Genomic DNA, 26,683 nt, shown 5'->3' on the forward strand with positions numbered 1-26,683 from the left:
CTCACTGTACTGAGTTTGAGACCTTTGCTCTCTCACTTGCCTGAGGTCACAGAGCTGGTTGACAGTTGAATGTGGTTAACAGTCAGGTCTTCTTTCACTGAAGAGCTCTTTCTCCCACTACTCTGAAGTTGCCCATTTGGGTGTTTTACTGCCCCGGTTCTGTTTCTCTGTGTTGCCCTTTAGTAAATTAGCCTTACTATGGAAAGCTGTCATCCTCTTAGGAGACCCCTAAACTGCCCACATGGCTTTTTAAGCCTTTTCCACGCTTTGGTGCATTGAGCCCTGCATCCAGCTGGCACATGCCCTCTTCTGGTTTTAAGGCCAGAAGAACAAATTCAAAATGTGTTGCAGAAACATCATCTGAGTTACATAATGTGCAGGGAGAAGTGGACCTGCGGTTCAGTGGATCTGCCTCTCCTTCTCTCTCCCTTGTGAACATGGATGCGTGTTGTGAGGCTGCTAAAGTCACAGAACGATAACGCAGAATTTGTTCCACAGCTTCTCAGTTGTCTTCCCAGTTACAGGCACCGCAGTGTGCCAGGCGACTCAGCGATCTTAGAAATACATTGAGTAGTGCTTACTCCATGTATTTTTTTATTTCTTTAGTACTCATCCTAAGTGAATCAGAATAAAGACATATTCCAGCTAGCCAGGCCCCCAAGAGACAGAATCAGCAAGCTGATTCTGTATTTCTGCCCTTCATTTACTTCATGGTACACAATGACTGGAAACTTATTCCTCTGATGCTGTTCCAGAATTGAAATTCTGACCTTTTGAAAAATTGCAGGATTTGCCATCACTAATCCCCCACTCCAGCATGGCAGCAGTCAGACGGGGTATCAGAAGTAGTAGCTCCACCTTTACCTGGGCAGGGCCCTCCAGTGTGCCATAGATGGACTCACTCCCCAAACTTTCTGTTCACCCCAGTTGATCTCACTTACCTGACCTGTCTGGTCTCTTTAGCCATGTATGTTTGCAAGCCTTCAACCATTTCTGTACACTTCAATTTAGAGCCACAGAATCTGAGTTTCAGAGAGGCAGAGCTCTAAAAATTGGAAGCCTAGCCTGGGATCGCCACCTGACCATACTCTGGTCTCCATCTGGAGGTCTTTGTGGCTAATGAGAATGAAATTGAATCCCTGGCATGAGGCTGCCTCCTATGGACATATTCCAGCCATTACAGCAGACCCCATGGTCATCCCACCTGGCCATGCTCTGATGAATTGGCCTTGCTGATGTTCTTTTAGCTTTTCAAAAGCTATCTTTGCCTTTGAAAGAACTTTCACAGCTCTTGCATCCTTATTCCCGGGAACTGTGTCACAGGAGCCAAGAACACATGATTTGGAATAAGGAGACTTGGATTCACATCCTAAGGCCCATTGTGGTGACCTTGGGCAAGTTGCTTAACCTTCAGGGCCTCCATTTCCTCTCTCTGAATGAGGGACCATTGTACCAATCTTAAAAGATGGCATAACCAAAACAACACAGGAGTGGCCTAAGGTGCTTTCTGTCTCTACACAAGACTGTACTTTGGTTCCTTTTGATAGCAATGGCGGGAAGTTGCAGGACAATGAGGGACCAAAGTGTGTTGGAAGAGTTACACTTTTCTTTCATTTCCCAGTAAATGCCGTGTCCTGCTGGGATTCAGTGTTACTCTGTCCCACTTTGCCTGAAGATGGGATTCCTTTGTTCAGGGCCCACAGTGCACATAGATCCCAGTCATCATGAGCTGACTGCCGACTGCTTGCCCATGGCTTGTAGCCACGCCTTTGCTGACCCCATGTGATACCTCAAGGGGCCTACACTCCAAAGGATGAGGCATTCTGCTCCCACCTTTTTTTATAATTTCTATAGCAGTTAGAGTATATAGTGGTTAAGAATGTGCACTTTGGAGCCCAGTTTCCTGGATTTGAAGCCAAGTTACTTTACTTCTCAAAGCCTCGATTTCCATACATCTAAAATAAGAACAACAGCAATACTGACCTCAGGAGTTTGATAAGCATTAAATGAGTTGACGCATATAAAACCGGCACATACTGATTTGGTTCAACCAGGCAAAATTGCCAGTAACCTGAAAAACCAGTAACGTCATAGGGTTCAACCTGATAGTAAACCCTTAATGAGTGGTAGCTCTTAGTATTGCTTTTTTCTCATCGATATAGAAACTGGAAATCTAGTAAGCTTGTTCTCTACCCAAAGGGGATTTGCACATGGTCCGTGGTCTCCTTCCAGGGGATAGGCATGCAGCCTCCTTTCCCCAACCTTGCCCTTAACCCTCTGGGCCTCCATCTCTCTCAGTGTAGTCTGACAATCCTTCCACTTCTCAGAAGAAGGGAAACTTGTCACTTGCTACTGCAGGGGTCCTGGTTGCCATGTAGATGGTCAGGAGGTTGTCTGAGCAGCTGTCACTTGCATGAACAGAAGCAGTAAGATAAAGCACACATGTAATCCTTACAAGCAATTCCTCAGCAGTTGTGGGTTCTCTCTCTGGACAGGAGCTGGAGTGGCTCCTGGAGATTAACCGGCTCACGCACCGGCTGCTCTGTAAGCACATGACACTGGACAGCTTCGATGCCATGTTCCGGGAGGCCAATCACAATGTGTCCGCCCCCTATGGCCGTATCACCCTACATGTCTTCTGGGAACTGAACTTTGACTTTCTCCCCAACTACTGCTACAATGGGTCCACAAACCGGTAAGGGAATCCCTGTGCAGAGGAGGCCGGGTGGGGGTTGGGGGAGTGACCAGCTGCCTCCTCCAAACTAGGCCTGGTACACATGTGAGTGGTTCCTGCAACGGGAGTCTCTCAGACCCCCTCCTGGGCATAGGCTCTGTGCTCTGTCACTTGCCTGAGGTCACAGAGCTGATTGACAGTTGAATGTTGTTAACAATTAGGTCTTCTTTCATTGAAGAGCTCTTTCTACTGCTACTCTGAAGTTGCCCATTTGGGTGTTCTACTGCTCCAGTAAAACATGGGGCATGCCATGGTGAGCAGATACCTTTCTGTCTCTTGAGTCTTCAGACTAGAGGAGGATGTAAGTGGTCAAATAATCACACGACAAATGTACCATTACAAATAGTGAATAAGGAGATGAAGGAAAGCCCACAGAGCCATGGCAGAGGTAACAGCACCACCTGTTCCAGTCCAAAAAGTCATGCAAACCTCAAGGGAGGCTGCCTCTTTGAGGAAGTAATGCTGGAGTTAAGATGCAAAGGATGGGTAGGAATAAATAAGGGCAAAAAGGCAGGAGAAGAATATTCCAGAAAAGTTTCTAAGGGTTTCTCCAAGAGGTTGATGAAGGTAAAACTAGTCGGGTGGGAAATGGTGCCGTGAAAGATAACACAGGAACAGATTGTGCAGTACTCTAGAGGCCAGGGCAGGATCGTGCATTTTTATTAACCCTGAAAGAGTTTGAGGAAAGGAGATGACATGATCAGATTGTATGTATATAAGGATATCCACATATCTAAAAGCATGCATGCAAAACAGCATACATTTGCAGAGCACAAATACACATGACAAAGTGGAACTTGCTTCCTGCAAGGTGCACACAGCCCTGGGCCAGGCACTGAGGTAGAGCCAAGACCTAATTTCCTTATCCCCAGAGAGTTTCATAACCTGGTGGAAGAGGTAAAGCATATATATTCACATACAAAATAAGTATGTAAGGATGCAAAAAAATGTATTAATCTGCAATTCTTCTTGGTATCTCCAAGCCTTGGCTCAGGGCCAGTATTAAATGAGTATGTGTTGAATGAATGGAAGGGTATGGGAGATATCCACAAATGTACCTGAATCCACACACTAAGCGAGATAGATTTCCAGTTCTATAAAGATATAGGAGTTTTAACACTCTTGAGCAGGGAGCAGCAAACTGTGGCTCACAGACTACATCTAGTTGTTGACTGTTTTTGTAAAGCCCATGAGCTGAGAATAGTATTCACGCTTTTGGGTGGTTGAGGGGAAGAAATCCAAAGAAGACTAATATTTGGTGACAAGTGAAAATGATTTGTAATTGATAAAGTTTTATTGGAACTTGGTCATGCCATTTGTTTATTATTGTCTGTGGGTGCTTCCATGCTGCAACAGCAGAGTTGAGTACTTGCAACACAGACCATCTGGCTTCCAAAGTTAAAAATATCTGCTGCCTGGCTCTTCTGAGAAAGAGTTTGCTGAACTCTGCTCTTGAGAAACCAAACTGGAGGTAGAGGAGTGGAGCCCCAGGGAAAGCCATGTTCAAGCCCAGCCCACTCTTATTCTTGCCTGGTGTCATTCTGAGCAGCCACAAGCCCCTGTTTGAGCCCAGGAATCTAGACTGAAGTTTTTCCATCTATGGAAAGGAGTTGAATGGGAAGTTGAATGGGAAGATGTCAGAAGAGTTTAGTACCTTTATAGTCAACCACCTAACAAACAGTGCACTTGTACCAATGCAAACCTTCACCTGGCCAGGAAGCACTCCTTTTATCTATGTCCCATGAAGAATAATATTAGCACCATATTAACTCTTTCCCATCCCTTTGCTTCTACTAGTTTTGTGCGGACTGCCATTCCTTTCACTCAAGAACCACAACGAGACAAACCTGCCAACGTCCAGCCTTATTACCTTTATGGATCCAAGGTAAGTAGTCCTGCCCTACCCTGCCTAGAAGAGGGTTGGTGAGAAAAAGCAAATAGAAAAGTGTCCCTTAATTAGAAGAGTAAGAAAGTGGAGAGATAAATGCAGCAATGAGGTCAGTCACGGTGGCTCTTGCCTTTAATCCCAGCACTTTAGGAGTCCGAGACCGGTGGATACTTAAAGCCAGGAATTTGAGAACAGCCTGGGCAACATAGCGAGACCCTGTCTCCACCAAAAAAAAATTAAAAAATTAGCCAGACATGGCAGCATGCACCAGCAACTACTTGGAAGGCTAAGGCAGGAGGATCCTTTGAGCCCAGGAGTTTTATGCTGCAGTGAGCATGATTGTACCACTTCGCTCCAGCCTGGGTGACAGGGTGAGACTCTTATCTTTAAAGAGAAAGGAAAAAGGCAGCAATGAGATCCAGGCAGAAACAGCTGTGAGTATATGAATCTTTATTTGTTCACAAGTAGCAGGAATGGGGGCAAAAGCAGACCTCCACGACTGGGTGCTGAGCAGGGAATGCATGAGGTAGGCAAGGGAATAGGGATGTGGGGCTTCTCATCTTGGCTTCTCAGCTCCTGCTGTTTCTCAGTTGATTCACTGCAGTGTCGTCCTGTGATTCTGGGATTTTGTGCTCTATAGATATAAGAGGGCACTGGGAAGGTCTTAGGATGATGTTTGGAGAGTGCAGGCATCTTCTCCAGAGCAGCCCGCCTAGTCTGGTCAAGACGATTTTCTCAAATCAAGGGAAGCTGACTGACAGCATTTGAGGTGGTTCACAGACACGGCATTTAACTAACACTGACTCATAAAGTAAAAACAGCACTTTCCTTTTTGATTCGCTTTCAAACCTTATGCTATATCAAGGAGAAAGACAAATATTGGTGCTAATATGTCTTTATTGCCTCTCCAACACTGGATCTCCCTTTTTATCAAAGACAAGCAAGCAGGCGTTAAGCTCAGAGTCACTGGCAGGCAATAGAAGCTAAGTCAGATTTAATATTCTCTTGTTTTCATGATGTTTATTCTTATGTCTCTTCCCTTCTGTTTGTAGCAGGAGGGTGCTGGCTTTTCACTTATGGAGTAAAATAAGGCTGTCTTTGAAAATAAGTTTACACCTAAAAAAGGAGTCAATTTAAAGAGAGAAAAAGTATTATAATAGTAAAGATAATCCATGATTTAAAAAAATAGAGACAGGTGGTGTGTGATTGCCTAAAAGTTGGAAAACACTCCAGAGCAAGGGTTCTCACATTTTTCCAAGTAATCCCCTCAAGGGCAGAGGAAACTAGACATCTACCTTTGCCCAAAAGTGTACCTCCCAGAGCGTACTTGCAACTCAAACATTTCCTTCAAGTGCTGTTTTATTTAAGTCATGCAAATTTTTGCTTTCTACTTTATAACATATCCATGTTTGTTTTAATGTTAAAACAAAGATTTCAATTCTTAACTGTGTCCTCTGAGTGGACACTGCTGCAGAGATGCCCTGTTTGTGCCTTGGCATACCCTGGGGGACATACCCTGGGGGATACATTTTCCAGCTTGAGAAGCTTTGTCATGGGGCATTCATCCAACCCAGGTGACCCAAAATAGCAATGACATTTGATGGGAGAGAAATGGGTTGCCTATAGACATGTTTGTACAAAAGACCTACTGTGTGGAAAGCTTTAGGCTACATGATACGGGCTGTCTCCTCCCCACTCTCATTCCCCACAATGAGGCAGTATGGCGGCTTGGTCACCACCCCCCCTCTGTAAGGCATCCGCATCAGGGGCATCCTGGTTGGCTTCAGGATTCAGTTCAGCTTCATCTCTGGAGTTCTTGCGTGGCACTTCCACCAGGGGGAGCCCCTGCAGGTCTTCCTCCCTCTGACCAAGATCCGGGGCCTCCTCTGGCCATCTCACCAACCCATTGGCCTCCTCCATGTGGCCAGCCCTGTAAGACCATCGCGGCTCATGGCAACGGACACACCAGAACTGGAGGCAGATGAAAGCCAAGACAGCTGTGAAGCAGGCCAGCAGAATGGCCATCAGCACCCAAAGGGAGATTTGGGGGTCTACCAGGGAGCTTCCAGGAGCCAGCGGACTCTTATCCAGGGTGTGGAACATGGTGCAGTAGTGCCTGTAAGGGAAGGCAGCCTTCTTACAGCTGATGCACAGGAAGTAGAGAGTGGAAGGGGCGAGATGTTCCAGCACCACGGAGCTGATCGTTCGAGGCACCTTCTCCTCGTGGTGGAAGCTGTAGCGAAGATAGCCAGAGAAGATGCTGTTCCAGTTGGGCCTATACATAATATGGTAATAGTCCTCCAGGCAGGGCTCCGAGGACGACCAGGAGATGATGGCTCCTGTATAAGAAATGTTCCCCACCTCGATGTTCATCCCGATTCTAGAACCAGAATCAAAGTGAAGAGTGACATCCCCCAATTTAAGTATGTATTTATCATAATCATAGCCACCATTTATTGCACATTTGAGACGGTCTCTCATATTGCCCTCATCTTACAGACAAAGAAATGGAGGCTTAGATGTTCTGTTATTCAGGCATAGCGAAAAAGTGGCTGGACGAAAGTTAAAACCAAGGCCGTCCCATGCCAAAGTTCAGGCCTAAAAAGAGATGCACCCATGTAATCCCAGCCACATCCCACCCTAGCCAAGATCCTTCAGATGATAACATTGTTCTCATCCCCTTAAGAAAAAAGACGAAAAAGTAGGAAAAATCAGTAGAACCTCAGAGGCTCCACCTTTATTCTCAGGTCTGTGACCTCCCCTCAGGCAATTGATTGACCTCAATTTTCCTTCCTGACCTTCTGTTTCTGCTGTAAGTACTGTGAACTCAGTGATCTAGAACATTCTGCCCACTGCTTTTTTTAGCCTCCTGGTTCTGTTGCCCATGGTGAGTGGAAATTCGCTTCGTCACTCTTTAGCAGCTGATTTCACCCCAAAACTTCTCCTGTTTTGTTTTTTCAAAACCAGCATTACCAGGAAATTTATTTTATAGGTGAAGATAATCATCCCCTAATATCAGCATAACTACCACTATTTAATTCTGCTGGTATTATGAATGTTAATCATGGTAATAACCACTCAGAGTAAGTGGTTGCTATGTCACTGGTCATGCTAGATGATTCACAGACAGTAATTAATTTCCTTTATTCTTCATCACATCCTCTGAGCTAGATTCCCATTTTACGGATGAGCAACCTGATGTCACACCGCGAATATCTAGAAAAAGGACTCAATGCTGCCTAACCACTACATTTCCTAATGCAAGGCTGCCAGGTTTAGTTACAGACGTTATTGCAAAATGAGGTGCCAGGACTGAGACCCAGTTGATGTTTTTCCAGACAAATCAAATGAGCCCTCTTCAGATTGCCAGGCCCCGCTTTGATAAGAGAGAGCCATCTTCAAGTATTTTAGTTTCTTTCTTGCAGTTCCCTCTACTGATTTCCCTGATCAGAAATACAGAGACAGTCATAGTCAGCCTACGTAAAGGTCTCACCCTGCTTTGTCCTCCGTTCCTCCTCCCTCACATGAAATCCAGTAGATTTCATTTTGGGTTGCAGTGACATAGTAAACAGCTGCCAACTGGATTTTCGCCTGCATTGGATATTAAGCCAAACCAATGGCTATTATGACCTGCCTTTCTCTCTCCTCCGCTTTCCCCCATCCTCTTGTGTTTGTGCCCATTTTCCTCCAGGAGTGGAGCTGCAGAAAGGTGCACAGCACTGAGTAATTTCTCAATCCTTGTTTTTCTTCTGTAAGGGTAACAGTGAGCTAAGATGCTCAGGAAGGTGAATAGTGTCTTTCTATGTGGCTGAAAATTTCTTCCCAATAAATGGAGAATGAAAGGGATGAGACAGATGTGCTCAGACCCTTCCAGGGAAGGTCATCATGAAGGAGACTGAACGTTTATGTTCCCTTGCTTGTTGTCCTCTACACACTCATCTTCCCCACCCCACACACCCCTATAAATACACTTTCGACCACAATGAAAAGAGCCTAATTCATTACTTATGATACATAGGCAGCCACCTGTGTAAAACCCTTCTGTCAGGAGTAATCAGGAATCCTGTTTCTTGTCACGCACAAATGTTCTCTTGGCTTCCTATCTGCCACTAGCTGTCTGTACAGATGGAATTACCTCAGCAGACATTTTTAAGAGATTTCTGTCAAGACGCAAATAGCATCCTCAGCTTTTAGGACCAGGTCCGTCTCCCTTAATTGATTTTTCTTCCTCTGTTTCCATTTCTAAATTCGCCCCCATTTTTAACTATTCATTTACCGTTGCCCAGCCCTTCTCCAAGCAGAGTGTGAAAAGAAGTCATTTCCATTTCCAAGAAGAGCCATCTATATTTCTTACCTGATGCTCGCAGCGTGTCTGGTTAGAGCTCTGCCCTCCGAGGTGGAGTGGATTAAAGCTGAGAGAATGGTGCCTTCTCCCTCCTCCACTCTGGGCTTTCCGTGTTGTTTCTCTCAACACTGAGTAATCCCACTGCTGCCCCTAACGCTCATGTTATTCATTTCTTCAGATCAGCATCATTCACCATGGCAACCAGCAGGCATCTGTACGCACGATGCTTTCAGGGACCAGCCTGGAAAGGCTTTTGCCCAGTGAGAGGAGCTCTCATTCCTTTAGCTGAAAAAGGGCAGATGATCCCCTGCAAACTGATCCCCAGTGCGGTACTAATTCTTCTAACACTCCTACATTTTCTCCCCAGTTGGCTGGTTATTATTTTCTCGTCCCATCTAGATCCTCTTTGGCTAATGGTTTTAAATGCAAAGATGCTCTTCTCAGTTATTCCACAACCAAAACAGTAATATTCATCTTCATCCCCTCCCACCCCTTCACTTCCCCATCCCAACTGCCTATGCCACCTCTTTATCTTCATTTTTCTCTATTCTTGACTCTTGTAGCATTACGTAGTTATATGATGCTGGTCAAGACCCTTTTATTTGTATTGTCTGAACCTCAGTTCTGTCATCATCTGTAAAGCTGTGGGCTTGAGCTACATCAGGATGGCAGATCAGAAGGCAGAAGACATGAGCCCTATCCCTGCACAGCCCTGAACCCATGTCAAGCTTGCTAAACCATCATGGCACTCTCACTGGGTTGAATAATTCCCCCCCCCGCCAACAAAAAAATTGCATATCCACCCAGAACCTCAGAATGTGACCTGATTTAGAAATAGAGCCTTTGTAGATGTAACTAGATAAGGATCTCAAGATGAAATCATCCTGGATTTAAGGATGAGCCCTAAATTCAATGACTAATGTCTTTGTAAGAGAACAGAGAGGGAGATGAACACACAGAGAGGCACAAAGGGAAGAAGCCAAGGGAAGACAGAGGCAGAGAGTGGAGGGATGCTGCCATCAGCCAAGGAACACTGGGAGCCATCAGCAGCTGGGAAGGCAAGGAAAGATTCTCCCCTAGAGCCTTTGGAGAGGGCGTGGTTCTCCCAGAACCTTGATTTTAGGCTTCTGGTCTCCAGAACTGTGAGAGAATAAATTTCTGTCATGTTAAGCTGCCACATTTATGGTAATTTGTGATAGCAACCCTAGGAATCCAATGCAGCACTCCTTCCAGCTGGGTGCTGAAACAGCCCCAGAGCTCCTCTGAACACAAGCGTCCCAAGAAACTGCTTCCCAATCAGTCAGTTGGAGTTGACACCAGAAATAGAAACTGTTTGCTACTCCTGGGTTGGATCATCCCCAGTGTTCCTTTCCTTTCAAGAATCCAGACTGCTTGCCTCCCCTTTTCTCACAAAGGGCTGTCTGGCTCTGAGGTTCCATCCCTTCCTGTTCCTTTCAACCTTGTAAGAACGTGTTGCCGCCATTCTATTGAGGAGATCACAGGGTGTGTCTGGAATAGAGGGTGGGAAGTAGCTCACATACATTTAGACCTCAATAAATTTATACAAATTATATGTTTTTAAAAGTCAGCTTTTCTCTTCTTGGTGACCCGAGTATCCAAGTGAACACATGAAGGTCTCTTTCTGATTCCCATTAATGATAAAAGGTTAGGAAGAAAGCCAGGCACAGTGGCAGTGGTGTGCACCTGTAGTCCCAGCCACTTGGGAGGCTGAGGTGGGAGGATCACTTGAGCTTAGGAGTTCCAGACCAGCCTGAGCAACATAGAAAGACTTTTTCCATTGGGAAAAAAAAAAAAAACACCTTGGTGAGTTGCGACCCTACACGTGGCCAAAGGTCTCTGGGAGGCGTGGAGTCTCGGGACAGCCAGTGATCCTTGATCAGACAGTTGCTCTGCAGCTTGCCCATGGCAGTCAGTCTTTCCAGGGGCCTGTCTTAAGTCTGCAGCAATGCAGACATGTGTCTCTTCCCATGCGAGCACACTCAGGTCAAGTGCTAATAGTGAGTCCCCACAGAACATAAAAGCATCCTTCTCACAGAAAGGCCACGCGACTATTTGCAGGTGCCCTTTGAAAAGGTTATTTTGAGGGGAGTAAAAATGCCAGAGTTAAGGGGTCTGAGGAGGAACAAGGTAGAGACTCAAGCCTTTTTCCACTGAAAATGAGATTTATTTTTAATGTTGTTGGATGACATTTTTAACGAAAAATTTTCTTCCGTGGAATTAAGATGCTCAGAGAATGTGAGGCCTCAAAGCCCTCTTGTTTCACAGTCCTGGGAGAAGACACGGCATTCCACAGGCCGCTTGGCTGATGAGTGGCAGAGTTGCCAGTGAAATGGGATGGGGCCCCAGCCTCCGAGGCCAGGGTTTATCCCGTTCCTCTGAGCTGTCGCCACTTGCCAGCAGCACCCAGAGGAGCCAGTGCAGCCCTTTGCGAAGGAGATAAAGTATCTGGGACATCTGCCCCAGGACATTACACCCCAGCCATGCTCACACTTTCTCCATCGTCCGGGACAATTCCTTCAGAGTCTGTGCAAGTTGTAGCCTCTTTGCTCTCAGGCCAGGTGGGCCCCAGCTAGTTGACACCAGTAGTAAATTACTGCTAGAGGAAATCAGCTAGGAGCAAGATTCTTCCGCCTTTCCTGAAGGTGGCAGTGAAGGGATAACATGGGGCAAGCCCCAGTCCCAAAGCTGGATTGGCACATGGGGAAAGTGAGTGGCTTACAGAGCACGCCCTGGAATTCCCAGGCTGGAGTGCAGTGGCACAGTCATGGCTCACTGCAGCCTTGACCTCCCAAGGCTCAGGTGATCCTCCTGTCTCAGCCCCCCCAAGTAGATAGGACTACAGGCATGCACTACCACACCTGGCTAATTATTATTTTTGAGATGGAGTCTCGCTCTGTTGCCCAGGCTGGAATGCAGTGGCAAAATCATGGCTCACTGCAACCTCTGCCTCCCGGGTTCCAGTGATTCTCCTGCCTCAGCCTCCCAAGTAGTTGAGACTACAGGTGTGCACCACTGCGCCCAGCTAATTTTTGTATTTTAGTAGAGATGGAGTTTCGCCACGTTGGCCAGTCTGGTCTTGAACTCCTGACCTCAGGTGATCCACCTGTCTCAACCTCCCAAAATGCTGGGATTACAGGCGTGAGCCACTGCGCCCTGCCTCACCTGGCTAATTTTTGTGTTTTTAGTACATACGAGATCAGACAGTTGCTCTGCAGCTTTCCCATAGCATTCAGTCTTCTCAGGGGCCTGTCTTAAGTCTGCAGCAATGCATGCAGCATGTCTCTTCCCAACTGCTAGTGGTGAGTCCCCACAGAGCATAAAAGCACCCTCCCACTGCAGCGAACCGAGATCGCACCACTGCACTCCAGCCCGGGCAACAGTGGAAGACTTCGTCTCAAAAAAACAAAATAAAAGAAAAAAAGCATCCTCCCCACACTGTGTTGCCCAGACTGGTCTCGAACTCCTGGGCTCAAGCAATCCACCCACCTTGGCCTCCCAAAGTACTGGGACTATAGGCATTAGCCACCACACCTGGCCAAATTCCCTCGCTTTATGTATTTATTTATTTACTTATTTCAGTTTTTTTTTTAATTTCAATAGACTTGGGGGGAACTGGTGGTTTTTGGTTACATAGATTAATTATTTAGCGGTGATTTCTAAGGTTTTGGTGCACCCATATGAGCAGTATACACTATTCCCCATGTGTAGTCTTTTATCCCTCTCCCTCCTCCCACCCTTCCGAGTCTCCAAAGTTCATTGTATCATTCTTAATGCCTTTCTGTCCTCATAGCTTAGCTCCCACTCATAAATAAGAACATAATGATGTTTGGTTTTCCATTCCCGAGTTACTTTACTTAGAATAATGGTCTCCAAGTCCGTTCAGGTTGCTGCAAATGCCATTATTTCATTCCTTTTTATGGCTGAGTAGTATTCCATGACGTATACATGCCACATTTTCTTTATGTACTCATTGATTAGTGGGCATTGGGCTGGTTCCAAATTTCTGCCATTGCAAATTGTGCTGCTTTAAACATGTGTGTGCAAGTATCCTTTTCGTATGATTTCTTTTCCTCTGGGTAGATACCCAGTAGTGGGATTGCTGGATCCAATGGTAGTTCTTACTTTTAGTTCTTAAAGGAATTTCCACACTGTTTTCCATTATATTTGTACTAGTTTACATTCTCCCCAGCAGCATAAAAGTGTTCCCTTATCACCACATCCACACCAATATGTATTATTTTTTTATTTTTGATTATGATCATTCTTGCAGGAGTAAGGTGATAATACATTGTGGTTTTTGATTTGCATTTCCCTGATCAGTAGTGATGTTGAGCTTTTATATATATATATATATGTTTGTTGGCCATTTGTATATCTTCTTTTGAGAATTGTCTATTCATGTCCTTAGCTTACTTTTTGATGGGAGTGTTTTGTTTTGTTTTGTTTTGTTTTGTTCTTACTGATTTGTTTGAATTCTTGTAGATTCTGGATATTAGTCCTTTGTCAGATGTATAGTTTGCAAAGATTTTCTCCCATTGTGTGGGTTGTCTGTTTACTCTGCTATTTCTTTTGCTCTGCAGAAGCTTTTTAGTTTAAGTCCCGTCTATTTGTCTTTGTTTTTGTTGCATTTGCTTTTGGGCTCTTGGTCATAAAGTCTTTACATAAGCCAATGTCTAGAAGGGTTTTTCAGATGTTATCTTTTAAAATTTTTATGGTTTCAGGTCTTAGATTTAAGTCTGTGATCTGTCTTGAGTTGAATTTTGTATAAGGTCAGAGATGAGGATCCAGTTTCATTTTTCTACGTGTGGCTTGTCAATTATCCCAGCACCATTTGTTGAAAAGGGTATCCTTTCCCCACTTTGGTTTTCTTTGCTTTGTTAAAGATCAGTTGGCTGTAAGTATTTGACTTTATTTCTGGGTTCTCTCTTCTGTTCCATTGGTCTATATGCCTATTTTTATGCCAGTACTATGCTGTTTGGTGACTATAGCTGGATAGTATAGTTTGAAGTCAGGTAATGTGATGCCTCCAGATTTGCTTTTTGCTTAGCCTTGCTTTGGCTGTGTGGGCTCTTTTTCAGTTTCATATTCCTTTTTGGATTGTTTTTTCTAGTTCTGTGAAGAATGATGATGGTACTTTGATGGTGGGAATTGCAATGAATTTGTGGATTGCTTTTGGCCATATTGTCATTTCCACAATATTGATTCTACCCATCCATGAACATGGGATGTGTTTCCATTTGTTTGTGTCATCTGTGATTTCTTTCAAGAGTATTTCGTAATTTTCCTTGTAGAGGTCTTTCACCTCCTTGGTTAGGTATATTCCTAACTATTTTAATTTTTTTTCAGCTATTGTGAAAGGGGTTGAATTCTTGATTTGATTCTCAGCTTGGTCGGTGTTGGTGTGTAGCATGAGCCTTTAGGGTCTTCTAGGTATACAATCACGTCATCAGCAAACAGTGACAGTTTGATTTCCACTTTACTCATTTGGATGCCGTTTCTTTCTCTTGTCTTATTGCTCTGGCTAGGACTTCCAGTACTATGTGGAATAGAAGTGGTGAAAGTGGGCACCCTTGTCTTGTTCCAGTTCTCGGGGGAAGCTTCCTCACTTTAAAAATGGGACTATTATAATGTCTGCCTTGTAGTGTTATTTATAACAGATGAACACATGTCTATAAAGTTCTGGGCTTAGGAATAGTATTTGTCATTATTAAGAAGAAAAGGTCAGCGGATCAGAGCCATTTCCTGAGTTGGTCGTAGCTTCATCCAGAGGCTATAGTGAGCAAACTTTACACCCTGCATTGCATAGTACTTCCTTGCTTTTTCCTCTGTTAAATCACTTTTATTGGTTTTATTTTTTAATGTGTATGCTCATTGTACATAAATAATATAGAAAAGTTCAAAGATGACAGTAAAACTCATGCAACTCAGAAACTTGGGAATTTTCTGTGCATTTTACATGTGTGTTCTCATTTTACAAACCACATAACAACTCCTTGAGATTGGCCTTCTTATCCCCATTGTACAACGGGAGAGACTGAAGCTCATGGGGGACGGCTTGGCCGCTCTCAGGAAGCTAGGTCCTGGCAAACAATGGTATAAGCCTGGGTCTGTTGGCCACTAGAGCTGGAGATCCTGGCTGGCCTCTTTGATGCTCTGCTGCTCTGGTTGTACCATCCTGTAACCTGTGATTCTTCAGTCCGTAGTAGCCCTTTGCTTTGTGGTTAGCTTCCCTTGAGAGGTAGGCCAGGACTTCAAAGTATGATGCACTCCAGAATGGTGGAGCAGGTGAAGAACTAAAAGCTCTTACGGAGAACATCTAACCACCTGATGTGGTAGCATCAGGGAAGACATCAACTCATTTGGAGAAATATGACCAGCAAGTGTTTCCTCTTCTGAGCAGGCCCTACTCTGAGCCCAGGTTCTTCTGCCCAAGAGCTCTGTCACTTAGGGATGATGCTAAATAAAACAAAACTTTAACAACTGGTCAAGTAATCAGAATTAATATATGAATCAAAACTTTAAGAGTATATTCTCTAAATAAAATAAATTATATAGAGTCTATCCTAAAACTGCCTCCCAAGTGACACAGATTGTGACATAAAGCATTCGTTCAATTATTCCAATAACTCCCTGGTAATTTTTTGGCCCTTAGAAATTGTTGGTGTGATCTGTTTGGCCTGGTTGTCACAAGCCCCTGTCTGAGGCAAGTTTGCCATACTCTCACAGTGCCTTCCTCGTTAAATCATATCCTTAGCACCCAGAACCCAGTGCTTTGCTGCAGCAAGCTGGGCACAGCTCAGCTGGGTACAGACCTGGATGCCAACACTGCCCGCCTGGGCTGACCAGGGGGATCTTGGTTCCTGTGACACCACCACTAATAGCACCACCCCCTTCCCTGTCACCACCCCACCCTTCTGTCTGCATGGTACCACTTCCACAAGGTAAGTTACCCACCAGTCCAGAAGGCTTTTGTGATTTTGGCAACCAGTACATATGGACTTTCCTATGCAGAATTTCATCTTGTACCTCAACCCAGACAAGTCACTTCATTTCACTTGAAATTCAGATTCCACTTCTGCTAAATGGGAATACTTGTACTGCCTTACCTGGTTTAGAAGGCTGAGAATGGTTCCCAAAGACATCAGGTCCTAATCCTGGAACCCGTCAATGTAACTTTCTTTGGAAAGAGGTCTTTGAGATGTGATTAACTGGAGGACCTTGAGATGGGAAGAGGATCCTGGATTATGCTGGATCCTAAATGCATCACAAGTGTCATAAGGGAGAAGCAGAGGGAGCTTACAATGTAAGGGGAGAAGGCCATGTGAAGACTCAGCAGAGAAATGGGAAGTTTGGAATGGTGCAGCCGCAAGCCAGGGAATGCCGCCAGCCTCCAGTAGCTGGAAGAAGTGGGAAACAGATCGTCCCCTGCAGCTTCTGGAGGGAGTGTGGCCCTGATGACAACTTGATTTTGGCCTAGTGATACTAGTTTGGATTTCTGGCTTCCAGAAGCCTGAGAGAATACATTTCTATTGTTCAAAGCCACCAAGTTTGTGGTAATTGTTAGAGCAGCCACAGAAAACAATGTGGGCGGCTACGATGGAATTCGTATGTGAAAAATTCACGGAGAAGCATGATGTAATTGTGTGTCATCACATGAGTGCTGATTATAAAGAAAAGTGATGACACATTAGTAGTTTTACCCAAGCGTTCACAATGGATTTGATCCTGGAACTGAGAATTCATCAGTCCTTGGCGCCATCTCGCTCTGTGACCTTCCCAAGAAGGACGATGCTGCTATTTTATTTCTGCCCTTGCCTTCATTTACCTGCAGTGATTTTAGAGAATTGAGCTGCAGCTCTTCCACCTAAATTAGAGAGCTGTGTTTGTGTTTGTAGGCTGATGGTATCCATTAGAGAAATTGTAACAAAAATAGGAAATTAGGAACAGTTTAATTCCTCTTGGGACCTCTGAAAACAGCAATTGTGATTCCAGAGAGCAGAGATGCAAATTGCTTACAAATTCAGTTTGCCAAGTAAATAGGCCTTACTGTTTGAAGTGGCTGGCCATGTTTACCATCTGATAAGATAGAGGCCTATCTCAACAGATAGATGAAAAGTCTACATATAACATTTAAAAATGGTTAAAATGGTGAACTTTATGTTTGTATATTTTACCACAACATTTTAAAGTTCATCTACAGATAATATTACAGTGCCCAGGATCTGCCAGATTACACTCACCATATTTTTTTCTCTCTTTAAAAATACTTTTTTGCTTTTTTTCAAGAAAATGCAGGTCTGCGTCACACAGTAATAACATGGCTCTAATTCCTGAATCAGGGTTGTTTATTTCTTGAGATCTCATAAAGCTATCTATTTTGTGTAATGTGGATTTAAACAAGCTTGATTTTAAGTGATCCATCCTAACCAGGTAGGATACATAATTAGTTTCCCATGAGGCCCATTGGTTGGAACCTATCAGTTAGCAGGATTGGTTCAATGCCAAGTTTCCAATGGCTCACGTCATGTTGCATTCTTGTTTTTCTTTACCAACCCTCAGAGAATGCCCAGGCTCCCCTATTCCCACATTTTCTCAATAGGGCCCAGCCTCCTATTGAGCCAGCAGGTCAGATGGGTGCCCTCCGGGGGTGTGTGTGTGTGTACTTTTCAGCATGCATGTGCATTTCTTCTTGCATGCGTGTGGTATATTTGGGGGAATGAGGGCTCGGAGGAGTTTTTGTTTTCATCTTAGGAGATTTGAATTCTCATTTCATGCTGGTCCTTCGCACATGAAATGCATCTTGGGCCATCAACTAAAGCTTAAACTCCCAGTCTAGACCAGAATCCAAGTCTGACATAGGAATGTCAACCAGAGGCCTCCAAAGTGCACCGAGTGGGTGTGTAGGGGGCATTTTAAAAATCTTTATGTGGTAAAACAATTCCAATACTATTCTCTGCCTCTGCCTAGATCTGGGAATTCCTGCTGAGCAATTTCCATATATGTAAATGTGTGTTTATTTGTGCTTGCCAGGAAGTGTTCAGGGAAGCTTGGTACTAGAAGCTCCTTGGGTGGGGATGAGGGTTTAGGAGACCACTCAGAAGGACGAACGTCCAGGAAGAATGCATTTCAGCTTGATCCTCTAGAGGAAGCACATCTATCCCCACTTCCAGCCATTTACAGGAACCTTATAACAACCTTGGTATAAGATACCTGCAATGAGAAGGGACTCCACCCAGTACAATCTGCTGGTGAACATCTCCCCTTTCTATGATGTTCTTAATGTTGAGTCAAATCTGCGTTTTTTGGTGCATTCTGTCAACTAGTCCTGGCTCTTACCTCTATCCTATCACTTTGTGGGGTACACACTGTGTTGTATAAAATTACACCCCACCTATGAACTGCCCTCTTTAAAATCAGAGAAGCGTAGCTGTCGCCAAAGCTGCTGGGGTGAAATTTGACCAGAAAGCTGCGTTTTCATCTTTATTTAGCAAGTCATCAAACAAAATAATATTAATGGCTATTATTTCAGTGAGCATTTCCAGTGTGCCAGGCCCCATGCTGACTGCTTTATATATGTGATTACATTTAAACCTCCAACAACCCTACTGGATTTGGTATTATCATCTCTACTTAGGGGAAATCGAGGCTTAGAGGGTTTAGGTAATTTGCCCAAGAGCATCTAACTAGTACATTTGAATTTGAACTCAGGTGTGCCCACCCCAGAGCCCATCCTCTAGACTCAGACAAAGCTAGAAAAGAAGTCAGAGAATCAGACAGAAAATATAAGTAGATGATTGCTTTATGTCCCCTCCAGAGATATCTATTTGAAAGCTCCCTGCTACTCAGAAATTCCTTTCATTAAATATTTGAAAAGGGGACAAAAGAGAATGTTCTGAGAGCTTTGCTGGGTTTACAGGAGAAGCCCAGAGTCCCTGGTGTGGGTGGGGAATGAGAAGGCTGTTAGGGCCGTCCATGAACACCAAATTCCCATGGCTGTGAGCACAGCCAGGTCTTTGTCACCTGGTGCCTGTGCTGGCTTAAGCCGCAGCCCTCTTCAGGAAAAAATTTAAAGCATATTTCTGCTTTTTAACCTTTGAAAATCATGTTGGGAAGGTAAATTAAGCTATGACATAGCTCAGTGAGATTTTTAAATTTACTTCTTTATTGAGGTACAATCATATTCAGTAAGATGAACTGTCTTTGTCAGTTCAGCCTGCTATGACAAGAATACCATAAGCTGAGTGATTTGAATAACAAACATTTATTTCTCATAGTTCTAGAGGTTGAGAAGTCCAAGATCAAGGTGCCAACAGATCCAGTGTCTGGTGAGGGCCCACTTCCTGCTGTGCGGATGGCCCCTCTCCTCACTGTACCCTCCCATGGCAGAAAGGAGAGAGACAGTGAGCACTCTTACCTTTTCTGATGAAGGCACTAATCCCACTCATGAGGGCTCCACCCTCATGGTCTGATCACCTATCAAGGGCCCACCTCCTAGTACTATCGTATTGGCAGTTAGGATTTCAACACAAGAATCCTAATTTGTTTGTGATTAAGATTCCAAATCCTAATTTGGAAGGGACGCAAACATTCGGTGCACATGGGCACAGATCATAATTGTATGTACAGTTCTGTGAGTTTTGACAAACACATCTATGTAGTCAACAGCCCAATCAGGATGTAGAGCTTTTCCATCACCCTAGGAAGTCTTCTCATGCCCCTTTCCAGTTAGTCTCCTCCTCTCAACAGAGGTAAGCCATGGCTTGTTTGGTGATTGCTATGTATTCCTTATCTCCAGAGAGGGAAACAGGAGAATACAGAGTGGGGCTTTGCTAACAAGGCAAAAACTAAGCTGTACTCGCTTAGAAGAGTACACGCCTCCTCGCATTTTGCATCCCGTGTGCCTCACTCACCTCAACCTAGTCCCAGCCCTGTTTGACAGGGTGGCCTGTGACAGAGCCACTAAAATCGATTTGCTTCATACCTAGAAAGTGACATGGCCTGGCCCCACAGTTAGCTAAATCAACTCAGCAAGTCATACACTCCAAGGATTTGCTGAACATCGACTTCAGTGAACATCATACTCTTAAGTCAGTTCGATTTTCTCCCTATGTAAGGCATTTCTGGCCCATACATTTCAAAGCTAAATACAAAAAGTCCCTCTCCTAGGTTCAGGCAGAGTTTGCTATGACAGCTCCTCAGTGTCATGTACAAAACTTTGCTCTTTCTCACATTCCAGGCCTCCCAATATCTAGACATGAGCTCACCAAGTGAACTATTACTCAACCTGGTGAATGAATGGGTGTTCTAATTCTTCACAAGTCCTTGCTATTAGTGGGAACTCTAATTGTGTTCTTCACGTATCCTTGTTATTAGTGCATATTTGTGATGCTTGTTTTGTCAAGTTTAGAATAATTCATATATACGTACTTAACTCAAAACTTAGACTGAACTCAAGTAAATATTTTCTTGATGGCTCCAAAGGGAGTTGAAAATCTTGCAGTACTCCAGAAGCATCATGAGAATTTCCATTTAACTGATGTAGAATTTCTAACTAGCTAGCTAGTAGAGAATTTCAGTGAATAGAATATCTTATGTGGTCATCCCATAAATTGCACAATCCGTGTACAAGATTTTTGCAATTCCAGTTGGGAGAACTATACTCAGAACTAAGTTTTGGGCTGGGTGCAGTGGCTCACGCCTATAATCCTAGCACTTTGGGAGGCTGAGGTGGGCGGATCACTTGAGGTCAGGAGTTTGAAACCAGCCTGGCCAACATGGTGAAACCCTGCCTCTACTAAAAACACACAAAAAAATTAGCCGTGCATGGTGGAGGGCACCTGTAATCCCAGCTATTTGGGAGACTGAAGCAGGAGAATCGCTTGAACCCCAGAGGCAGAGATTGTAGTGAACCGAGATCACATCCCTGCACTCTAGCCTGGGTGACAGAGCAAGACTCTGTCTCAAAAAACAAAGAAACAAAGAAAAAAACCTAAGTTTTAAATTGAAACCTTATGTAAAAAATTGAGTATCATTTATATAAGAATTCAACTTCCAAAATACACCATGGTAGATGGAGCATGGGCTTTGGAATCAGCCATACCCACTTAAAGTGAGTGCAGGCTGCTTCCCACCTGAGCCTCAGTTCCCTCATCTGTGAAATGGGACTAATTATGATATAGATCACATAGGTTTGTTGGGTGGATTAAACAAGAATGCACCTGGAGGGCTTCACAAAGCCTGGCATTAGGTGCTCTGTAAGCAGCATTTCCAGAACAGAGCATTAGAGTCAATGATAACTTTACATTCTCACCAAACAAGTGAGACCAATTTAGGGCCCTATAGTTTGGTTGTATATTCTCAGACAAGGATCTTAAAGAGATCCTTCAGGTTCAGTTATGGTGTCTCATGGGGTCCAGAGGACAATGGTGGTGGCCAGGGCTCTGGGTCCCCAGCCAACACCAAGCCAGAGCAGTTCCATTTTGCCTGCTTCACATATGAGCTTCCGTGGTATCTTTCCTTCGGATTGCTGCTCTTAAAGTTAGGAAACCACTGACTTAATCCAACCCCTCACTTCATAGATGTGGAAACTAAGGCTCAAAAACCCTAGACAGTTGTCCCATGCACTCAGCAGAGGTCTCCTGACTCCCAGGCCTGTGTGTTCCCAGGACCCCGTCTGTCATAGATGGAAACACCTAACAGTAGAGGAAAGATGACAATGTTGAAGCAGCTGTTGAGTTTTCACATGTTTCTTCCAGCCAATGTCTAGTACTAGAAATGCCTCTTAAGAAAGGAAATTGGCTGTTTATCTTTTCCCCCATGGCTCCATTTGTGAAACTCCTGCTTTGGGTGTGGAACATCATGGGTGGCAGGAAACCCTTTAAAAGGGATATTTGCTTAGAAGTGCTTTATCCTCTTCTGCTAGGGAGTGGCTGCCCCATCTGGTGACTGTGCGCCCTCCTGTAGTCACTGACCATACCTCTCTCTATGACCACCATTTTGCAAACATTCATAGGGCCCCAGTGAGCACACTCGTAACACTGGGTTCCTAATTCTTCTGTCAGCAGAACATCTGCCAGGACTCCACCAGCATCCATTCAGTACTCAGGAACTTACTTTGCCACTCTGTTTTCCAGCCTCTCAACATTGCCTATAGCCACATCTACAGCTCCTACAGGAATTTCGTGGGGCCACCTCATTTCAAGACTATCTGCAGACTCCTGGGTTACCAGGGCATCGCTGTGGTCATGGAGGAACTGCTAAAGATTGTGAAGAGCTTGGTAAGGAAAGGCCTTAGTGTGGCTTGAGATGTGCCCATGTGGGGTTGACATAAACAAGGTTTGCTTTTACTTTTTACCTGGCCTGTGAAAACAAATCCCAGGCACTGCAGCTCTGCCTGTAGAAACCGCTCAGGGAGTCCCTTGCCTATATCCCTGGATTGGTCTTACCTATCATTCTGTTACATTTCTGTGCACATTTTGACCTGTAGCTGTGCTCCTCATTTTCTGACCCCAAACTCCTTGTATTTGATGACTGAAGTCAGAAATCTTGATTTTGTCCTTCAGCGCTTGCCACTGACTCATCCTCCCCAGCTGTGCTCCATTATCTAATTTGAGCAGGGTGAATTCATGACTCTTGTGCTGCCATTTTCCACGCCCTTACCCACAGCAGACATCTCTAATCAATCACCATGCTTCTTTCCCTTGGGATTTCTTGCTAAACACTGCTTCCCATACTGCACTGGCTTCAAGAGAGTTCTGTATCCCTTTACCGCTATATCCCTTTACCACTATTCTGCATCTGCCCCAAATATGGTCATCTGAATTTCATTTCATTTCCTGCAACACTGCTGAAGGCCAAAACATTTAAGATGTTTATGAAAATTTCAAGTGACAAAAGTAATTTATAACCAGATCAGGAATAGCAAATAGGATTAATCTGCTAACTCCAATTCTTTGGCAGCAGCTTTGTGGAACCATGGGTTGTTAAAGATTATGGAGCTAAATCCAGAGTAAAACAAGAAAATGTGGTAATTGATTAAAGATGTCTTTAATCAATTCAACCTTGGGCACAGGAGGGATGAACATGCCATGAATTTTGCAGGCTGAAATTAAGTAGCATGTTTTAATCTCCACAATTTCCTGGCTCCATTTCATTTTAGCTCTTAGTCTGAATCTGATACAAGCATCCTCAGCCCCAGGAAAGACCCTGCACCTAGAAATGTGCCCTCCTTGAAGTCTGTAAGCCCAAAAGAATAATGAGAGAGCTCCTTTTTCAGTCTTATAAAGGCTTATTTTCCCTTATAAAGGTCAAAGGGACTGTTCTCCACCTTTAGGCAAGCCTGCCCCTTCCTCTCAGAGGTCTCAACAAAACCTCCGTAGCCCAGAATTCAGCCCAGAGATGCACACTTGCTGCAGCAGATTATCTCACTCATCTGTACTTTTCTTTTGTCAGCTCCAAGGAACCATTCTCCAGTATGTGAAAACACTGATAGAAGTGATGCCCAAGATATGCCGCTTGCCCCGACATGAGTATGGCTCCCCAGGTTGGTGATAGCAAAACAATCCAGACCCATCCCATGGTGGGGAGGGAGGCTCTGACCATCCACCTTAGAGCGTTTGCTTCTCTAACATGCCAGTGAGCTGGCAGAGTACCAGCTATCCATCCTCCGCCGCCACTAGCGAGATAGGCTTTTAATCCCTCTGAGCAATGGTATCATCTTATCAGTGGAGGGAGATGATGCTTGCGGGGCCTGCCTCATGGGACTGCTGGAAAGTTGGAAGAGGACAGCAAATGTCAGCGTGTTTAAATAATGCAGAGCCAGGTTATTAGAAAAGGTACTTACGAGCTCAGCACCTCCAGATCTTCCTCCATCTGCATATCTGGGGAGACCGAGGCTCCAGGCAGTGGTGCCAAGTTGACATATCTAAGATAAGTCAGGAAAGGGACATATTTGCTGTTTGACCGCTGGGCAGAGAAATAATTATTTCCTTCCTTGATAGTGAACTGAATACAGGGCCTGGAGAAGAGGGAAAGATGGGGACTGTGACTTGGCATCTGATGTTTCTTTTCAAAACCAAGATGTCTAGTGCTGGGTCTGCATGATTGAGAATAGGAAAAAGATAAGGCTAAAATTTCTGGAGTTCAGTCCCAGCTGCCCTACTTACTACCTATGTGACTATGGGCGTGCCCCTTACCTTCTCTGAGCCTCATCTGAAAATAGGGATAATAGTGCCTAGTTAGTGATATTGTTGTAGTAAATGAGATACTACAGATAAAGTGCTCAGCACAATATCTGACACCTACTAATAAATATTCATTCCTGTCATGATAGGAATTCAGGCAACTTTGGAGGGACTGGAAAGGGTCCAGTGCTGCCTCATTTGTGTGTGTGTGCGCGTGCGCGTGTGTTCTGAAAAAGACACGAGCCAGCTTCTCGAACTTTTTCCAGTACTGAGCCCTGAAAGAAATCTCACTCTGGGCCTGCAGAGAAGAGGGATGCGTGGTTCGGCTTTTTGCTATCCGAGAGTCAGGTCTGGGGCTGCCACTCAGTCATTGTTTCCCACAGACCCTACTGAGCAGTGTCAACTTCCCACTGACCCATCCCACTTCTTCTCCCAGGGATCCTGGAGTTCTTCCACCACCAGCTGAAGGACATCATTGAGTACGCAGAGCTCAAAACAGACGTGTTCCAGAGCCTGAGGGAAGTGGGCAATGCCATCCTCTTCTGCCTCCTCATAGAGCAAGCTCTGGTAAGTCCAGAGCCCAAAGGAATTGAGGTATCTCCAGGTTGGAGGGGATGCCAACTCCAACCAGATATTGAGGCTCCTGCAGCATCAATTTGTGCTCTTTTAGTGTAAGCTCACATGCTCTTTTCAGTTCATTTCCAGACAGACATGGATTCCAGTCCTGGCTCTCCCATTCACAATTAGCGCAGTTGTCTAGGTCTTAGTTTGCCATTCCCTCATGTTATGGAACCAAACTGGGGTCCACTTGCCTGGCGCAGTAGGGGACAAACATCCATGCCGAAGTTTACTGCAGGAGAAAGGAGGGTGTTTATTTTTAGGGTACCAAGCAAGGAGAACTGAGCAGTTTTCACCTAAGACCTCACCTCTCCAATGGCTTGCAAACAAGGCTTTTTAGAGGCAGGAGTAAATTTCAGGACAGCAGAAGTTTCAGGCAAAGTTAAAAGTCATTGTATGGAAGGTACACATTGGTTTAGCCCAAAGGGGCAGGCTATCTTGAAGTAGGTAGGGGCTTACAGTCATAGGTAGATTCAGAGAGTTTCTGATTTGCAATTGGGTAAGGAAGAGAAGCTTTAAAATTTAGGGTCAGCAGAAAAGAATGTTAGCTCTGGCTTGTGGGTATGATTTCTTCTAGGCCTCCCAGGAATAAGTTTAGAACAAAGAACTGCGGTCAGAGTTTGGCCTGCAGTTCCCTCTTATCTGAGGTCTGCATGCCAGCACATCTGTTTGGTGTGGGTCCAGGTTTCTGAAAAACAACTCCGGCTCATATGTGAAGATGTTATCTTTAATTTCTGTAGGGAATCAAACGTCCCATGATTCTAGCTTCCTTGGCTGCTGTTTTAAGGTACTATTACCTTCTTGCTTATCAGCTTGCTTATTTACTTCTTGGGGCTAGCTAGATGCCTGGAATTTCCCTTGAAGAAACTCAAGATTTCATTTCCATGCTTAGGTGGGGTGGTGCTGCAGGCCCCTAAGGGGGTTCCCTGCTCCATCTCATTTATTAGATAATTATTCCTTGGATACCTGAGGACAGGTACTGTGCTGGGGCATGTAGCAGTGTCCAGCCCTGCCTCCTGTCCTGTCCATATTCACGCTGAAATCGTGTGTCTATGGTTACAGCAAGAGCTAGGAGGGGTGAGTGCAGGGTCCCATGGGAACAGGAGACAGAGAACTCGATGTGTTCTTGGGGCTGAGGAAGGACTTCTCCGGGGAGGTGGCCTGGAGAATGAGCAGGAATTTGCCTGGTGAAGCTGTCCCAGCCCAAGGGGAGAACATGCACTGTTATCTTCATTTTTTATGATGGGGGACAGTTGTTTTACCTTGCAGGATAGTTTCAAGGCTGGAAAGATACACCACACATAAAGCTCATGCAGTAAGAACTAAACCATCGGTACATCAGTAGTGTTGTCATATTGAACAAAGCACACCCCCCATACATCTCCCTCTTAGGACCCCGCAGAACCGGCACATTCTTCTTCCTGCATGACCACTTGGATTTGCTCTGCCTCACGGCTGACTCAGAGGCTGTGTTCTCCTCCTTCCTCCCCAAGGTGCTCCCAGTGGGCCCAGTCCTATGGGTGTCAGGGTAACAGAGACAGCCTAGAGCAGAAGGAAACAGAAGGATGTTACTCTGGGGTGCATCATTCTCAGGACCTAGTGGGAATCTCTTTCAGCATCCATCCACTCATTCAGCAAGAGGCATGGCAAGCCTCTTCATTGCCAGGAGCAGTTCTAGGTTGTGGATAAATGGCCATGAATAAGAGACAGAGTTTAGAAAGGGAAACGAGCAAAGTCATAAAAATCAGATTGTGGTTGCAGATGGGGAGGAGAGCTGTGAAGGAATACACAGGATTATAGGATAAAGGGAGAGTGACTGTGTCAGAGAGAGATGTGCTGTTTTTGAAGAGGATAGAGCTTGGTCTTTAAGGGACAGGGAGGACCTCATAGTGAGC

General features: G+C 44.8%; 2 protein-coding genes across 4 annotated transcripts in view; one reads left to right on the forward strand and one right to left on the reverse strand.

The window, feature by feature from the left end:
* The window catches only part of CYFIP2 (cytoplasmic FMR1 interacting protein 2), a 133,686-nt gene that overhangs the window by 70,764 nt on the left and 36,239 nt on the right, over positions 1 to 26,683 (forward strand). For all 3 annotated transcript variants that reach the window (XM_010363413.2, XM_030926906.1, XM_030926905.1), the window contains exons 22-26: positions 2,496 to 2,695; positions 4,532 to 4,619; positions 22,122 to 22,265; positions 23,440 to 23,530; positions 24,607 to 24,737. In XM_010363413.2, the coding sequence (XP_010361715.1) occupies positions 2,496 to 2,695; positions 4,532 to 4,619; positions 22,122 to 22,265; positions 23,440 to 23,530; positions 24,607 to 24,737 (654 nt within the window). The remainder of the gene's footprint in view (positions 1 to 2,495; positions 2,696 to 4,531; positions 4,620 to 22,121; positions 22,266 to 23,439; positions 23,531 to 24,606; positions 24,738 to 26,683) is intronic.
* FNDC9 (fibronectin type III domain containing 9) lies at positions 6,169 to 6,995 on the reverse strand. Its single transcript, XM_030926909.1, has one exon. It carries the CDS (start codon positions 6,993 to 6,995, stop codon positions 6,321 to 6,323), a length of 675 nt encoding a protein of 224 aa, XP_030782769.1. The 3' UTR covers positions 6,169 to 6,320.

The sequence above is a fragment of the Rhinopithecus roxellana genome, chromosome 3, assembly GCF_007565055.1.
Source record: "Rhinopithecus roxellana isolate Shanxi Qingling chromosome 3, ASM756505v1, whole genome shotgun sequence".
Classification (NCBI taxonomy): domain Eukaryota; kingdom Metazoa; phylum Chordata; class Mammalia; order Primates; family Cercopithecidae; genus Rhinopithecus; species Rhinopithecus roxellana.